This window comes from Haplochromis burtoni, unplaced genomic scaffold, assembly GCF_018398535.1.
Source record: "Haplochromis burtoni strain Fernald_Lab_line unplaced genomic scaffold, NCSU_Asbu1 Contig_284, whole genome shotgun sequence".
Taxonomy (NCBI): domain Eukaryota; kingdom Metazoa; phylum Chordata; class Actinopteri; order Cichliformes; family Cichlidae; genus Haplochromis; species Haplochromis burtoni.
In genome coordinates, this window is record NW_024582645.1 from 699,984 (window position 1) to 714,087 (window position 14,104).

The 14,104-nt window shown below is 41.5% G+C and overlaps 2 protein-coding genes across 2 annotated transcripts; both read left to right on the forward strand.

Annotated features, from left to right (window-relative positions):
* The first annotated feature begins 8,570 nt into the window (after positions 1 to 8,570).
* apoa1b (apolipoprotein A-Ib) lies at positions 8,571 to 10,088 on the forward strand. Its single transcript, XM_005942428.2, has 3 exons — positions 8,571 to 8,677; positions 8,790 to 8,934; positions 9,110 to 10,088. The coding sequence occupies exons 1-3, from the start codon at positions 8,635 to 8,637 to the stop codon at positions 9,708 to 9,710; spliced, it is 789 nt and encodes a 262-aa protein (XP_005942490.1). The 5' UTR covers positions 8,571 to 8,634; the 3' UTR covers positions 9,711 to 10,088.
* Positions 10,089 to 11,099: 1,011 nt separating this feature from the next.
* LOC102290670 (T-box transcription factor 10) lies at positions 11,100 to 14,084 on the forward strand. The gene is made up of 8 exons (XM_042227844.1): positions 11,100 to 11,112; positions 11,357 to 11,621; positions 11,733 to 11,834; positions 11,992 to 12,163; positions 12,388 to 12,543; positions 12,689 to 12,756; positions 13,077 to 13,186; positions 13,533 to 14,084. The coding sequence occupies exons 1-8, from the start codon at positions 11,100 to 11,102 to the stop codon at positions 13,691 to 13,693; spliced, it is 1,047 nt and encodes a 348-aa protein (XP_042083778.1). The 3' UTR covers positions 13,694 to 14,084.
* Positions 14,085 to 14,104: the final 20 nt, after the last annotated feature.

Sequence of the window (14,104 nt, forward strand, 5' to 3'; positions counted from 1 at the left end):
GGCGTTCACATGTACTCGGAAACTCAGCAATTGTCAGTATATCCAGTTTATGTGTATTACAGTACATGATGAAATTAGACTTTAACAGAGGTGTTAACGGTGAGTATACTGTCATTTATTTTAGTTTACGCATATAGACTCAAAATAAAAATAAAATGTCTGAAATATATGAATAAAATCTGTTCATATGATACGACAACGTTAATATGAAAGGTATGGTTTGCAAAATGGTTTTGAGACTTGCTATGATGTATCTCTTGGAGACTGGTACTGGCAAAAACACAGGAGGCCGAGCTATAGGTGATAGAGTTGAGGATACTCAGTGACCATAATGGATCAGAGCCGAAATGAGTATATCAGAGGGACGGCTCAGGTTGAGCATTTTGGAAAAATAGTTACAGAACCAAAGCTATGAAGGTTTTGATATGTGCAGAGGAATGACAGTGGATTTATTAGAGTTTTCAGGCAGAGGAAAAAGAGGAAGACCACAGAGATGATTGACGGGTGTAGACAAAGAGGACACAGAGAGAGGATTGATACAAAAAGGAAGAATGGAGGGATAGAGTGAGAAAGAGGCAGATGAACCACTGTGGTGACCACTAAAGGGACCAGCCAAAAGAAGGAGAAGAAGACGAAGAAGCAGATTCTGTACTATGTATGTGCAATATTTTGCAGTGCACCTGAAAGCACCAATAGTTGTACAGCTTCAACCTGCCCTTACTTTATTTTCCAAGGGTTTGGGGTGTAGGTGTGTGTTGGAGGGAACAAACCTTTAAAGGGGCTCCAAGCTGAAACTTCCTAGCTCTACATTTTATTAGTAATTCTTACACCGGGATGACTACCACATCCATCCTCCTCTCGCTCATTCCTCTTGTGTATTGTAGGAGTAAACTAGGACTGAAATAGCTATGTTATCCAGTTATGTGATATTACCTTTGAAGAGAAATATCTTTATGTAATATGGAATTTTCTACCATATCTGTGGTGAAGTTTAAAAATCTATTCTAAATCCCCCAGTTCCCTTTTTTAACATGTCCCTTTTTAGGTCGAAGGTCACAAGGCAGCAGTTGGATCTGTTGTTGGCTCTCACACACTGGATGTGAAACCCTTTCTCTGTTTTGGAAATCACATGGAAATAACAAAACTACTCTCCCCCTGCTAATGAATGACGTTCGTTAACATTAATGTCACAAAACAAAGACAATCCCCCCAAAAAAGAAATCAGGTGGCAAGAAAGAAACTCCCGACCTTTTAGCACGTCATTGTGACAACTGATTCAAAGAGCTGCTCATTGTCAAACATGTGCTAAAACTGCTTTAATGGGAGCCAGTTTATTTTTACAGCAGGGCAAGGCATGTGGTTTGCAGGCGTTATTGTAGGGGGAGTTAAGTGTGAGGATCCTGTGGCTGTGTCAGATGGCACTTTTTATCCTCTGAGCTTCTCACTCCATCAAAGAGGCGTTGCCAAATGAAGCTTTTTTACAGATCCAGAGCCAGGATGTGATATCAGATGCTTGACACCTATCCCATTCAGCCCTTTGTTGACTGCTGTTTACAATAAAGTAGCTCCCGCAGTATTTATTTATTTTTTACACTGTTACCAAGTAACATTTGCACAGAGGATTATAGGATTGTAAGCTTCAGATATATCCTAGCGTAATAACCTAGAGTCTTAACCACAAGAGGGCAGAGGAGGGAGAGCACACAGCAATGTCCAGACCCCTTTCTGATAAACAGCAGCTGTATTAATACACTGAAAGGACTAAATTATTCTAAATCTTTGGCTCAACACGTTGTCAATTATCTCTCAAGTTTCCAAATACTCCCTATTCTTCTTCGCTCTTTTGAGTTTATGGCTTCAGTCATTCTGCTCTTAAGCCACACATTGCATTAGCGAGAAAAACACGGTCACCTCTCTAATGACATGTGTTCAGCAATACATATTACGCAACAAACTCCCAGAGTATTGAGAAAAAATGCCCGGGTTCAGGGGAAATGGCTTTTCTTCCCCAGCGTTTGTTTGCTTTGTCTTTGGTGTGGGTGGTTTGGTTCTAGCGTCAGGGTGAATAACCTCCATATCTTGGGCAATGGCAGCTAGAGGACCACAAACTGGCCTTGAAACTTCGATGATCACCTCAACACCCACGCACATGTGCACTTCTTATGTGAGGCTGCGATGCCATGTAGGTATTGAAAAATAAAAAATAAAAAAGCAATGACAGTCGAGTGCATGTACACCAGGTAAGCGGAGCCAGTAAAATTCGAGACGTCCAGATCATCACCAAACTCTTTGCTTTCACTTTTCCATGAATTTAAAGAGCCACATGTTCCTTTTCTGCTGAAAGGTCCTAATTGTGTACTAATTATCTATGAGCAGCAAATAACTGCAGCGCCTCATAAACAGGGGAGATAATGTCCCTATCAGAACGGCTGGCATGGGAGATGCCCTGGTGTGTCCTCGTTATTCTCTGATTACATGAGCATTTGTCAAGCGAAAGAGTCTGTGTGTGTAGAGACTTACAGTTGAATCAGAGTTCTCAACTGTATATCACCATGGCTGCACTTCTCAGGTTATTCGAGTTCACGGCAGATTTTCTGCTGTACAGCATCGCCCTGTCAAGCTGTACAGCCCACAGGGCGATGCAACCTACAGTGACACTCTCCATGCAGGGCTCTGGGCCAAATATCTGTATTAAAACCAAAGGGGCCTCAGCAGCTGTGACATTGCAAAACTACCTACGGACAATTAAGCAGACGTGCGTATGGCCGACCTGAAGCGGCGTGTATGTGTTTGACAAAGCCAGTGAGTGCGCCGCACTGTTGCTTACAGCTGAGATAACCTCCCCTGCTGTTCAGAGAGCAGTGCTCCATCATGGAGGCAGCTGGAACAGTGACGTGACCTTTGAACCTCAGCCAGTGCCTGATCAGACGGTGGGTTTGAATGATGAAATATTTATCAACGTCCTCTGAAGAAATGAGGCATACATTAAAACTGACTTGAAAACTAACTTCTTCTTTTTTTTGCCCCAAATATCTACGTCTCATAGGGAAATCAGGATAACTTATCTACTATATCCCCTCAAACGCTTGTCAAAATGATGATGACTACAAAGACAGGGGCATAATATCAGAACTTTTTGTTTGCATAAGAGTTCACTTATATATGCCTCGTTCATGGAAATCTTAGCAGAGGATTGAAAATCAGCTTGTTTTGGAACTCATATGCAGATAATGAATGTTCAAATTATGTTTATTAAGCATGTATATTGTCTGACAGTGCTTTTAATAAGCTATAATGAGCTCATTTGAGCTTGGTTTTAACATTATTCTTACTCCATCAGAAGAGTTCAGTGTTGCTACACAATCTGCAACCTCAGCAGCTGAGTCACCAGCGAGGAGTCCTGAGGTCCTATTGATATCAGTTATGACAGCAGTAATGTAGACGGACTGCTCGGTGTGGATGCTGAATCAACGTCGTGCGATGCAAGCAGTCTCAAAGGTTATTCTTCCAGATAAGAGTCATTCCTCTGATGAGATTCCTGCTCAGCAGCTCTGAGCAGCTGATATCCAGAACATTCTAATCTTATGGTTCAGGGCAAAAGCCCACAAGATCACTGCAAAGTGACAAGACAGTCCAAGTACTATATTTATCCAGTTTTTATGGTAGAATTATTTTAATTGCAAGAGACAGAATATCAGCCAAAAATCTAGAAAGAACACTTTACGTAAAAAGTTATACATGTATATGCCTCTGAAATTAAATAAGTAATTGATCTCCACGTAAAGCATGGCTCAGTAATTGGCAGAAAAACCCTTGCACACGTCTCAAGACAGATTTTGGTCCATTTCTCTTTACAGAAACTCTCTAAATCCTTTATGTTTCTTAGCTGCTGCTTAGTAATTCAAAACTTCAGCTCCCACCATAGATTTTCTATAGGACTGAAGTCTAGAGACTGGCTAAGCCACTCCGTGACTTTAATATGCTTCTTCTTTAGTCACTCCTTTGTTGTCTTGGTGGTACGTTTCGGTCATCCATTACCCATCTTCAGTGTTCTGGCTGATTAAAGTCATCTAAGATTTTAATGGTCAATGACCCCCCAGTGAGGTAAAGTCATCCTACACTCTTAGCAGAAAAACACATAATGTTTCCACTGCCGTGCTTGACTGTGGGAATGATGCAGAGAATGGTGTTCTCTGCATCATACTCAGCATTTCTCTCCCTCCAAACAAAGAAGTGATGCCACAGAACTTAATCTTGGTTTCATCTGACCACAGCACCTTCTCCAAGGCCTTCTCTGAGTCATTTAGATGTTCACGGCAAACTTAAGACAGACATCTACATGTGTTTTCTTGAGTGGGGTAAACAATGTGGGTGCTGTAAGATTTCAGTTCATCACAGCGTAGTGTATTAAAAATGGTATTCTTGGTGACTGTGGTTCCAACTGCCAGATCACTAACAAACATTACAATAAAACTTACTAAAAAAAAGTTTGTTCACTTCATTGTAAATGAGCAAACTTAAAATTTAGCAGGCGTTAAAATGATTAAGGGCATGGAGATAAGACAGGAAAGCCAGGAGGAGGGGAAGAAAAAGAGTAAAAGGGCAAGTTTGAACCCAAACCTTTTCATTAGTCTGACAACATATGGTCACCAAATCAACCCAGTGACCTAACGTGGCAACCAGTTCTGCCTTTTAATGTGGCTGGTGTATCAAGTGGGAGCCTGCACCAAACGATTATTTTCACTGAGGACTTTTTTTGTCAGAAAGTCATTGAAAGTCCATCTCACAGCTTCAGAGCTCAAGGCAGCATCTCCAGATTGCATATATTCCAAATATATAGGATATATGCAATGACAATAAAGGGCTATTCTATTCTATTCTATTCTATTCTATTCTATTCTATTCTATTCTATTCTATTCTATAGCCTGAGTAAAGCAGTAATTTGTGACATTGCAGTGGCATAAAATACTTGGCTTTATAAATGGAAAACAACTTACCGATGTAATCTGGCACTGGTGCAGTGTTTTTATAATTAATGCATTCCAGGCTTCCATCAAGATGTTTACCAGTGATTTGTGTTTCACCTTGACTGCTGGCATTTGTTAATTGGTGTCAGACAAATGGCAGGTGGTGATTAAAAAAGAAGAAGCTGTGAACGTGGTAGACGTGGGTGACTCCTCACCGAGTCACCAGGCTCAGCTTGACTCCTTGCATACTTCAAGACACGGGGGTAGAAAAAAGACACCAAGGTGTCAAAGAATGAACAGCAAAGACAAATGAAAGTGGGGAGAAAAAACATTTAGACTTTTAAATGGATAGAACTGCTGCTAATTGTGAAAATACACCAAAACTAATCTGGAATTTTGTTCAGGCAGAAAACTCAAACACAATGTCACAAACTACACTGAGCTTCACATCAGGCCATGTGCAAACACTTTTTTCTACTACTGTACATATCAAGTCAACATTTGATTACTTGAATCCTCTATATTTCTACCTCTACGTGTGTGCAGAGCTGTGGAGGAAAGGTCGATGTTTCCAGTTTTTAAAAATCATTTTAAATCCTTAATATTTTTTAAGACTTTATGAAACAAGGAATGATTCTGACATGAAAGTCTAGAGTCAAAGCCTTCTACTGTCTTCATTTTGCAGACTTTATATTACTCTTCCATTAGGTAAATTCTTTGGGTAGTATCCTGCAACATGTTGCTCACTCTTATGTTGCAATCACACAGAGATTGCATTCAAAGAAACGTTCATTGATTACATAGGCTTCTGGAACTATTATTGTGCAACACTGCACCTAACAACACAGCAATACACAAGTTTTAAATCTGCAGATATGGCCCAGAGTATAATTCAGTTAAATTGTATTCCTTTTTTATATATAGTGCCACATCACAGCAATAGTGACCTATTGGTGTGTCGTATCCCTCATGAGCAAACACTTGGTGACAGTGGGAGGGAAAAACTCCCTTTTAACAGGAAGAAACCTCAAGCAGGACGAGGCTCAGGAAGGTGCAGCCATCTGCTGGTTGGGGATTAGGGGAGGAAAATAGGACAAAACACACACTGAGCCAGAGATTAAAATTGAAATGAATCGCTATGAATGAATGCAGTAGTCATGTATAAACACATAAAGAGCGAAGAAAAGGGGAGTGAAGAAGAAAGGTTCAGTACATCCATGAAAGCCCCGAGCAGCCTAGGCTTATCATAATGTAACTAAGGGAGGATTCAGAGTCACCTGATCCAGCCCTAAGTATATGCTTCATCAAAGATGAACGTTTTAAGCCTAATCTTAAAAGTAGAGATGGTGTCTGTCTCCTGAACGCAAACTGGGAGCTGGTTCCACAGAAGAGAGGCCTGAAAGCTGAAGACTCTGCCTCCCATTCTACTTTTAAATATGCTAGGACCAAGTAAACCTGCAGTCTGAGAGCAGAGAGCTCTATTAGGATGATATGGTACTATGAGGTTTTTAAGATGTAAAGGCCATAAAAAGGGCATTATTGATGTTCACTAGCAGAGGTGGGACCAAGTCATTGTTTTGCAAGTCTCAAGTAAGTCTCAAGTCTTTATCCTCAAGTCTCAAGTCAAGTCTCAAGTAATGTCAGGCAAGTCAGAGTCGAGTCTCAAGTCACTGGTGTAAAAGTCCAAGTCAAGTCACAAGTCTTAGAACATTTTTTCAAGTCAAGTCTAAAGTCATAAAATTAATGACTCGAGTCTGACTCGAGTCCAAGTCATGTGACTCGAGTCCACACCTCTGTTCACTAGTGCTTGAATGAAATTCTTCAAATTCACTCTACATGTCTCTCTATGACTTTCCTCAGGTACAGAAACCATCTCAATATTCAGATTTCAGCACATGAGCGATGAGGGGCTACTAAAATACAACTGAAATATAAAAATTATGCTCCCATCTCTTTTGACAGCAACTTCTTTTCAAATAAAAATGAAAGATATGAAAGTACTCCCAGTAGACACATTCATGCACAGACTTAGAGACAAATCTTTGCACTATGTTCATTCCTATTCCCAAAATCACATGAAGCTACAGTGACAAAGTCCACCGGGGATAGGACAACAAACAACAGCATAGCAAACATCACTCTTTGACCTCATTAGTCATCATTGCAAACACACCAGTGAGAGAATTTGTTATCTAAAATGAGTCTACATTTTTTAGGTTGCATGTTATGTGGCATTGCTTGTGCGTGAACACGTGTGCATAGTTGCCGCCTGTGATTTAATGACTTTAGATTTAATATGACTGCATTTCTGAGCTGATTGCATCAAGTCACTGTCTTCTGTTTACTCGTGTCTGTTTACCCTGGCAGCTTTTTTAGAAAGGAGTTGGACTGTGAAGGATGTGGCTTTCCCCATTACAGAACCTGGTGTGAACTGAATGTGAAAAATGTAGAAAAATACAAGAGACTGCTGGGAAATGTGTTTACCCAGGTAATATTTTCAACCCTTGTCCTCATTTTCACCCCCCTCCCACCTTCCCACCAGCCCAATCAAGCTCTCCTCTCGTGTCACCCTTTACACCCATAATAATATTCGCACTTCCTTTCTAATTTCACAATCTTCCTGGCTCAGTCTTCACACTGAACTGGCATTTTTACTTTGTTCTTGTCAGCCTTTCATGTTTTTCTGCAACAATTTGGTCACAAGACAAATGAGAAAAAGTCCTCGTGAAGCAGAAAAAGGTGCTGACAGATGTCCCAGAAGAAGCAGACAGAGTTTTTTTTTTTTTTAAAAAGAGAGAAAGAAAAAAGTGGTAAACGGGGAGGACTGATTCACCGATACGCATATGATACTGATAATGTATATTTGTGTGTTAATGGTGTGCGTCGATGCGTGTGTGCAGACTGATCTCCTCCCACTAGATGACCATTGAACTGTCACCCCAGTCCTCCTGCTGATGGAGATAACAGGGGGCTGAGGTCCACCTCCACGGAGACACACAGACCTCACACCTCCACCCTCCCCCTTCTCCACATGGACTCGTCCCCCACCAAGGGACTATAAAAAGTCTGCCCCCGCTGAAGTTGTTCAGTCTCGTCCAGAACTCCACCAGGTAAGAGAAGCAACTTTGCGGTACTTGCAGAACAGAATTGGAAGCCGGAGAGGACTAAGTGTCGGGAAACTTTTTGTTAGAACTAAGTTGAAAAACAAAGGGAAAAAAAGAAATTCCTGGAAGTAAAATTCTTAATTCTGACTTAAAGTTTTTGTATTTTTTATTTTATTAGATATAACTTTGGGATTGTTCTCTTTAGCCTGAGGTAATTTTGCAGCAGTGCTTCTCCACCAAGAGCGTCTCCTGCTAATTCTATGACCGTGTTTTACAGCAAAAGCTGAAACAGGATTATGTAGCAGCTTAGGTCTGATCTCCTTAATCATCCTCTGTAATCTACTCAGATTACAAGTTCCTTTAATAGCTTGCTATACATTTAGTGCAAACTCATTCAGGCTAATTCAGCAATGTGCTGGGCTGTTAAGACATTCTTACTTCTAAGACTAATGAGTCTGCTTTAGGCACAGGATTCAAGCTCTGTTGGATTAATGAATTCCCACTATTCAGTTGGATGTTCATTTCCTAATCATTAACTGCTTTTCTGCTCTAGACCATCACCATGAAATTTGTGGCTCTAGCTCTCACTCTTCTCCTGGCTGTCGGTGAGTACTGAACGCACCCTTTCCAACCTGAGGGAAATCATTTAAAATGCAGGTGGAACTTTAGCAGGTCCACTTTACCCTTTAAAAGTTTTTCCCTCTTCGCTTGCCAAAGGCTCTCAGGCTGCCTCCCTGCAGGCTGATGCACCTTCCCAGCTGGACCAAATCCGGTCCGCTGTGGATGTTTACCTGACTCAGGCGAAGGACGGTGCCATCAAAGCCCTGGACCAGCTTGATGACACTCCATACCAAGAGCTCAAGTAAAGATTCTCATTCTTGTCCATCAGCCGCACTTTTTTGTAATTGGTCCATGCATTGCCAGGGGTTCGTTTAACTTCCTGCCTTAGTCAGTTTTTACACTTTGCAGTCGACATTTGGTGTGTACACTTAGCTTAACTAAAATGGCTTTGCTTTCCTATCTCTGTTCTCTCTCAGGAACACCCTGGCTCAGCGCCTGGAGGGCCTGCACACTCAGATCAAGACTCTGCAGGCTTCCGTTTCTCCTGTGACCGACAGCGTCTTTACCACAGTCTCTGAAGCCACTGCTGACTTACGTAACAGCATTGTGACTGATATTGAGGCCCTGAGAGTCGAGCTGGAACCCAAACGTGCTCAACTGAGGGAAGTCATTGAGAGACACATGGCGGAATACCGCAGCCAGCTCGAGCCCATCGTCAGAGAGTACCATGCCAAGCACACAGCTGAAATGGAAGAACTGAAGACAAAGCTGGAGCCCGTTATGACTGAGCTGCGTGAGAAGATTCACACCAATGTGGAAGAGACCAAGTCTGCGTTGATACCCATTGTAGAGAGTATTCGTGCCAGGGTTGCTACACACGTGGAACAAGCAAGGGCAATGTTGGCTCCCTATGTTGAAGAATACAAGGAGCAGCTGAAACAGGCCTACGGCCGGGCACAAAATGTCAAAGCTGAAGACCTTACTGCCCTGAAGGAGAAGATTCATCCTCTGACCGAAGACATCAAGGCAAAGCTCCAGCAAATCTTTGCAATCGTTTCCGAAACCTTCAAGAGCTAAATCCTCCCTACCCTGTTCCTATAACTAACCTCCCTTTCCTATCATGTCTAGATCCATTCCAAATTTCTCTCGATTCCTTCTTTCTTCACAAACAGACCACTTCCCTAAAATGTAGCCTTGCTGATGAATGAAACGGCAGGACTCTCTCTTCCCCAGCTTACTTCATGCATACATGATCAAGCACAAGCTCCCAAACACACAGACGTGTAGATACTCAGCACATAATTGCTCTATTCTTCACATTCTGTGCCCAACTTTTTGTGTAGCAATCATATGTGAATTATTGCACGTGCTCAAACTCCTGTGTAATGACGCTTGTCTGACGAAAAGTGTGCTTTGATGAATTACAGCTCAATAAACATCTGACTGTTTATACTACTCTGAAATGATTTTTCTCTCCTATATGATATGTAAAACTTTTCCTCATCCTAGAATTCCCCAACAGTAGCATTGAACATCTACGCCTTTTTTAGGGTTATCAATGCTCATATTCAGATTCATTAGAGTGTTTAAGACCTCAGTGAACCCCTAAGGTTATGTCACACAGACACACACAGCATTTTAAGAGGTCATCATTGATCAGAAAGGTCTGCTAGAGAAGAATATTAATACAATCAGTTGTACTTAGGAATGGTGTACGATAGCACATGAGACATTTCTGTTTGTGAACACCAAAAGCTGTGATTAATGACTTGATCACACAGTGACCGGTCTATTGACAACTTACGTCTTGTGCTTTATTGGAGAAAAGCATTCTTTCTGCTGTGTGCTGCTACCCTCCAGGCTGGATCCCTTCAACACTGTCCCATTGAGCTACACACACACACACACACACACACACACACACACACACGCATAGAGTTCTTATATGAACAGTAGTTGTCTGGTCATCATGCAACCCAAGATGATTTGCACAACAACACTGTGAACTTTCTCCAAAATCTAAAAAAACAACAACAACATTCATCAGTGGATCCTTGACAAGAGATGATGTTTAAACATGCCAGAGTCTTGCTTCTAACCAGCCTCAGAAATGTATACCTTGGTCAGTGTTAAGGAGTAACCGGTTCGCTAATTAGTAAGGTGTTGAAAATCTGCTCCCAGAAAATACTCTGAATAATAAAAAGCAGCTCGATGATGTCCTCATCTGTCTGCACCCTGTAACACTGGACCGATTAGGGTGTTATTAATGTGCTAAAGGTTGGTTAGGACGAGCTTCACTTATTGCTCCAGGCCATAAGAAACAATAGGTAATAGAGCAGAGAGTTCTACATGTGTGTGTGTGCACGCGCACATTTTTGCCTTAACTGTTCTCAGGGCGGCAAGTGAGTGCATCTGTGATTAGTGTGTGTCAATGGCACCGTGAATATTGTAATGGATGAGTCCACCATGGAAGTCCCCAGTGAGAGCCTCATGGTGTATAAAACCAGCTTGTTTCTCACTGCAACCAGACACTCCACAGACCTGGATGTACATCTACTGCAGCACCTGAAAACTGGAATACAAATTGTTCTTTTCAGTCCCATGTTGCTTTGCAAAACTGTGGGTGAATGTGTTGACTAGATCTGGATGAAAAGACTGGAAAAAACAAAATAGCACCTCCATCTATGTTATCAGTAAGAGGTGTTGAAATTATGAATGGTAAGTGTTTCGCACTCCAACTTATCGCATCAAAGCTCATGGGCAGAATCTGTTCCAACAAATACGAACAGAATTGTATTCTCTCTTCTCCTCAGGTCTTCAGCTGTCTCAGAGCTGCGATCTGTCTCTACCCTGCTGCGCAGACGAAGGGTCACTGTCGAGCACAAAGTGCCCCCAGATCAGTGGGGTCAGAGTTCAGCTGGAGATGCAGGCACTTTGGCAGCAGTTTGACCAGCTGGGCACAGAGATGATTGTTACCAAAGCAGGAAGGTGATGAGAATCCTCACATTTATGCATACTCCTACTAAACATCATATCTTGTATGTTTCCTATTTGTCTTCCTGCACTACCTCTCACTAGAATCTGTTTGTTAACTTGCAGGCGGATGTTTCCGACATTCCAGGTACGGATCTCTGGGATGGATCCCTCTGCCGAATATGTTCTTCTCATGGATTTTATCCCTGTCGACAGCAAAAGATACAGGTCAGAAACACAACCTGCATAACTGTGTTTAGTGTATTTGTGATGTTTAACAGTTGTGTTATTTGCACAAATACAATTCTGCAAGCATCGTTGCTCTGTAAGTCCTGCTTTGAACATTTTACACTTTTGTGTGTGTGTGTGTGTGTGTTTGTGTCAGATATGCATTCCACAGCTCATCCTGGTTAGTGGCGGGAAGAGCAGATGTCGCAGCCCCAAGCAGGATGCATTTCCACCCAGACTCACCTGCCCGTGGAGCCCAGTGGATGAAGCAGACTGTGTCCTTCGACAGCCTAAAGCTCACCAACAACCTGCTGGATGACAACGGACATGTTAGTGAATGTCTTAAATGAGGGGCTATGATGCTAAACGGGCTTTTTCGCACAGAACATTAACTGAGGAGCTGTAGTAAGGATTATTTTGAATTGTGAATCATGCAAAGCTTCACTAAAAGATTCCAATGGAGCAGACTTTGAAGGCCAGAAAAAGAGATCATAGCAGTGTGCAACAATAAGTACTAAGCTATTTGTGTTTTCTCATGTCCCCCCACTTCCAGATGATACTGAACTCCATGCATTGCTATCTACCGCGCTTCCATGTGGTGTATGTAGATCCAACGCCGAACAGCCACTTGAATGCATACAAGAACTTCTGCTCTTTCTCGTTCCCTGAGACACGCTTCATGGCTGTAACTGCTTATCAAAACCACAGGGTACGGAACTGAGTGAACCATGATGCAAGCTAAAAAAAATTATGACATTACAATGTTTTTATCTGTTTGATTTTTGATTATTTTTTTTGTGTGCATTAAGCGATTCTTTGCTTTTCATGCCATTTATTTTAACCTCTCCTCTTAGATCACTCAGTTAAAAATTGCAAGCAACCCATTTGCTAAAGGCTTCAGGACTACAGACCCCCAGGCTTGGTGAGTGTCACACTTTCCCTGCACTTCACCTAATTTAATAAACATATCTGTCCCTAGACCATAGACCAGAAGAAATCACGACATGATGACACTGTTTCTTTATCACTTTTATCACCCGTTAAATAGTGATAAGGCGAAAGTCTTGATGATAGCTAATCTCTGACCTTTGTATGCAAAGAACTGACGTTCATAGATGACAGGTTATACATGTCCGGGATGAACACCTTTGCCTGCCATGTATTTAATTTGTGTGTGAGGTTAAGGTGAACACTTACCTCTCCTCTTTCTCACTATGGTTTCTTGTGTGTGTTTGTGTGTAGGCCGGGTAATCCCAGTCCTCTAGCAGTGTGGTGTCCACCAGAGGGCAGAGCAGAATCTCAAATCGACAAATCTGGAGAGCAAATAAACTGTGAATCAAAGACTTCAACCAGTCAGTATCTTTTGCATTTTTTTAAAACAGAGTTATATGTGGTTAAACAGAGCGGTTAAAGTCTTTTTAGCTCATGGAATAAAGAAATTTTAACTAGTGGATACCTGTTTGAATTCAACCTACTTAATGAAACTGTACTGAGAAGGATTATTTAAGGAAAAGACTGTAAAAACGCAGCCTGTTTGGTGCTTTATTTGCCCACCAGTCCTGCAGTGTTTTAAAACTGGATAGGAACAACCAAATTATTTAAATAAGCTTTTGGCAAATGATTTATATTTATTAGACAGCAGATTTGGTCTAAATGTTCTTCAGTACCTTTCTAAAGATTTTTCTTCTCCATCTTCAGGGCAGGAGGGCCTGGACCCGCTGATGATGGAGCAGTGTGAACTGTTTCATCACAGTAAAGACTCCATGGGAGGCACGGAGAGGAAAGGTGGGAGCAGTTTTTTAGCACCTGCCTCCTGCCTCCATCTCCCCTCCTTCTGGGACCGTGCAGGGTCATCATGAGACCGCCAATCTGTCAAGGTTCAAAAGAAGTGTTTTAAATGAAAAATGACCCTCCTGTTATATAATATTATGTGATAACTTCACACTGTGTTCATTGTCATTTTTAGTAACTATTTTACAAAATAATGCCTAATGGATACTTATAATCATTAATTTGAATTATTATTAAGTGTAACATAAAATCCAATGTCTACATGAATTATGACAAACACTGTGAATAATACCATTCAAGCACTTCAAGGACATAGTAGTTAAGTGTGTTAACGCCGCAGTTATACAGTTATAGCGTTATGTTATCTATGCAGTTATAGTTCGTCTCCATAGCAATATTTATAAAATCGTGTGCAACGTTTGTAATGCATCTGTTTGTTGTCTGAGATAATAAAACAGCACCCTGAAGTTTTGTATGAA

Bases quoted from the DNA above. Each gene is read 5' to 3' on its own strand.
- apoa1b (XM_005942428.2), top strand. From the start codon at position 8,635: ATGAAATTTGTGGCTCTAGCTCTCACTCTTCTCCTGGCTGTCG. The intron at 8,678-8,789 runs GTGAGTACTGAA...CGCTTGCCAAAG, and splicing joins CACTCTTCTCCTGGCTGTCG to GCTCTCAGGCTGCCTCCCTG. The intron at 8,935-9,109 runs GTAAAGATTCTC...GTTCTCTCTCAG, and splicing joins ACTCCATACCAAGAGCTCAA to GAACACCCTGGCTCAGCGCC.
- LOC102290670 (XM_042227844.1), top strand. The intron at 11,622-11,732 runs GTGATGAGAATC...GTTAACTTGCAG, and splicing joins ATTGTTACCAAAGCAGGAAG to GCGGATGTTTCCGACATTCC. The intron at 12,164-12,387 runs GTTAGTGAATGT...CCCCACTTCCAG, and splicing joins TGCTGGATGACAACGGACAT to ATGATACTGAACTCCATGCA.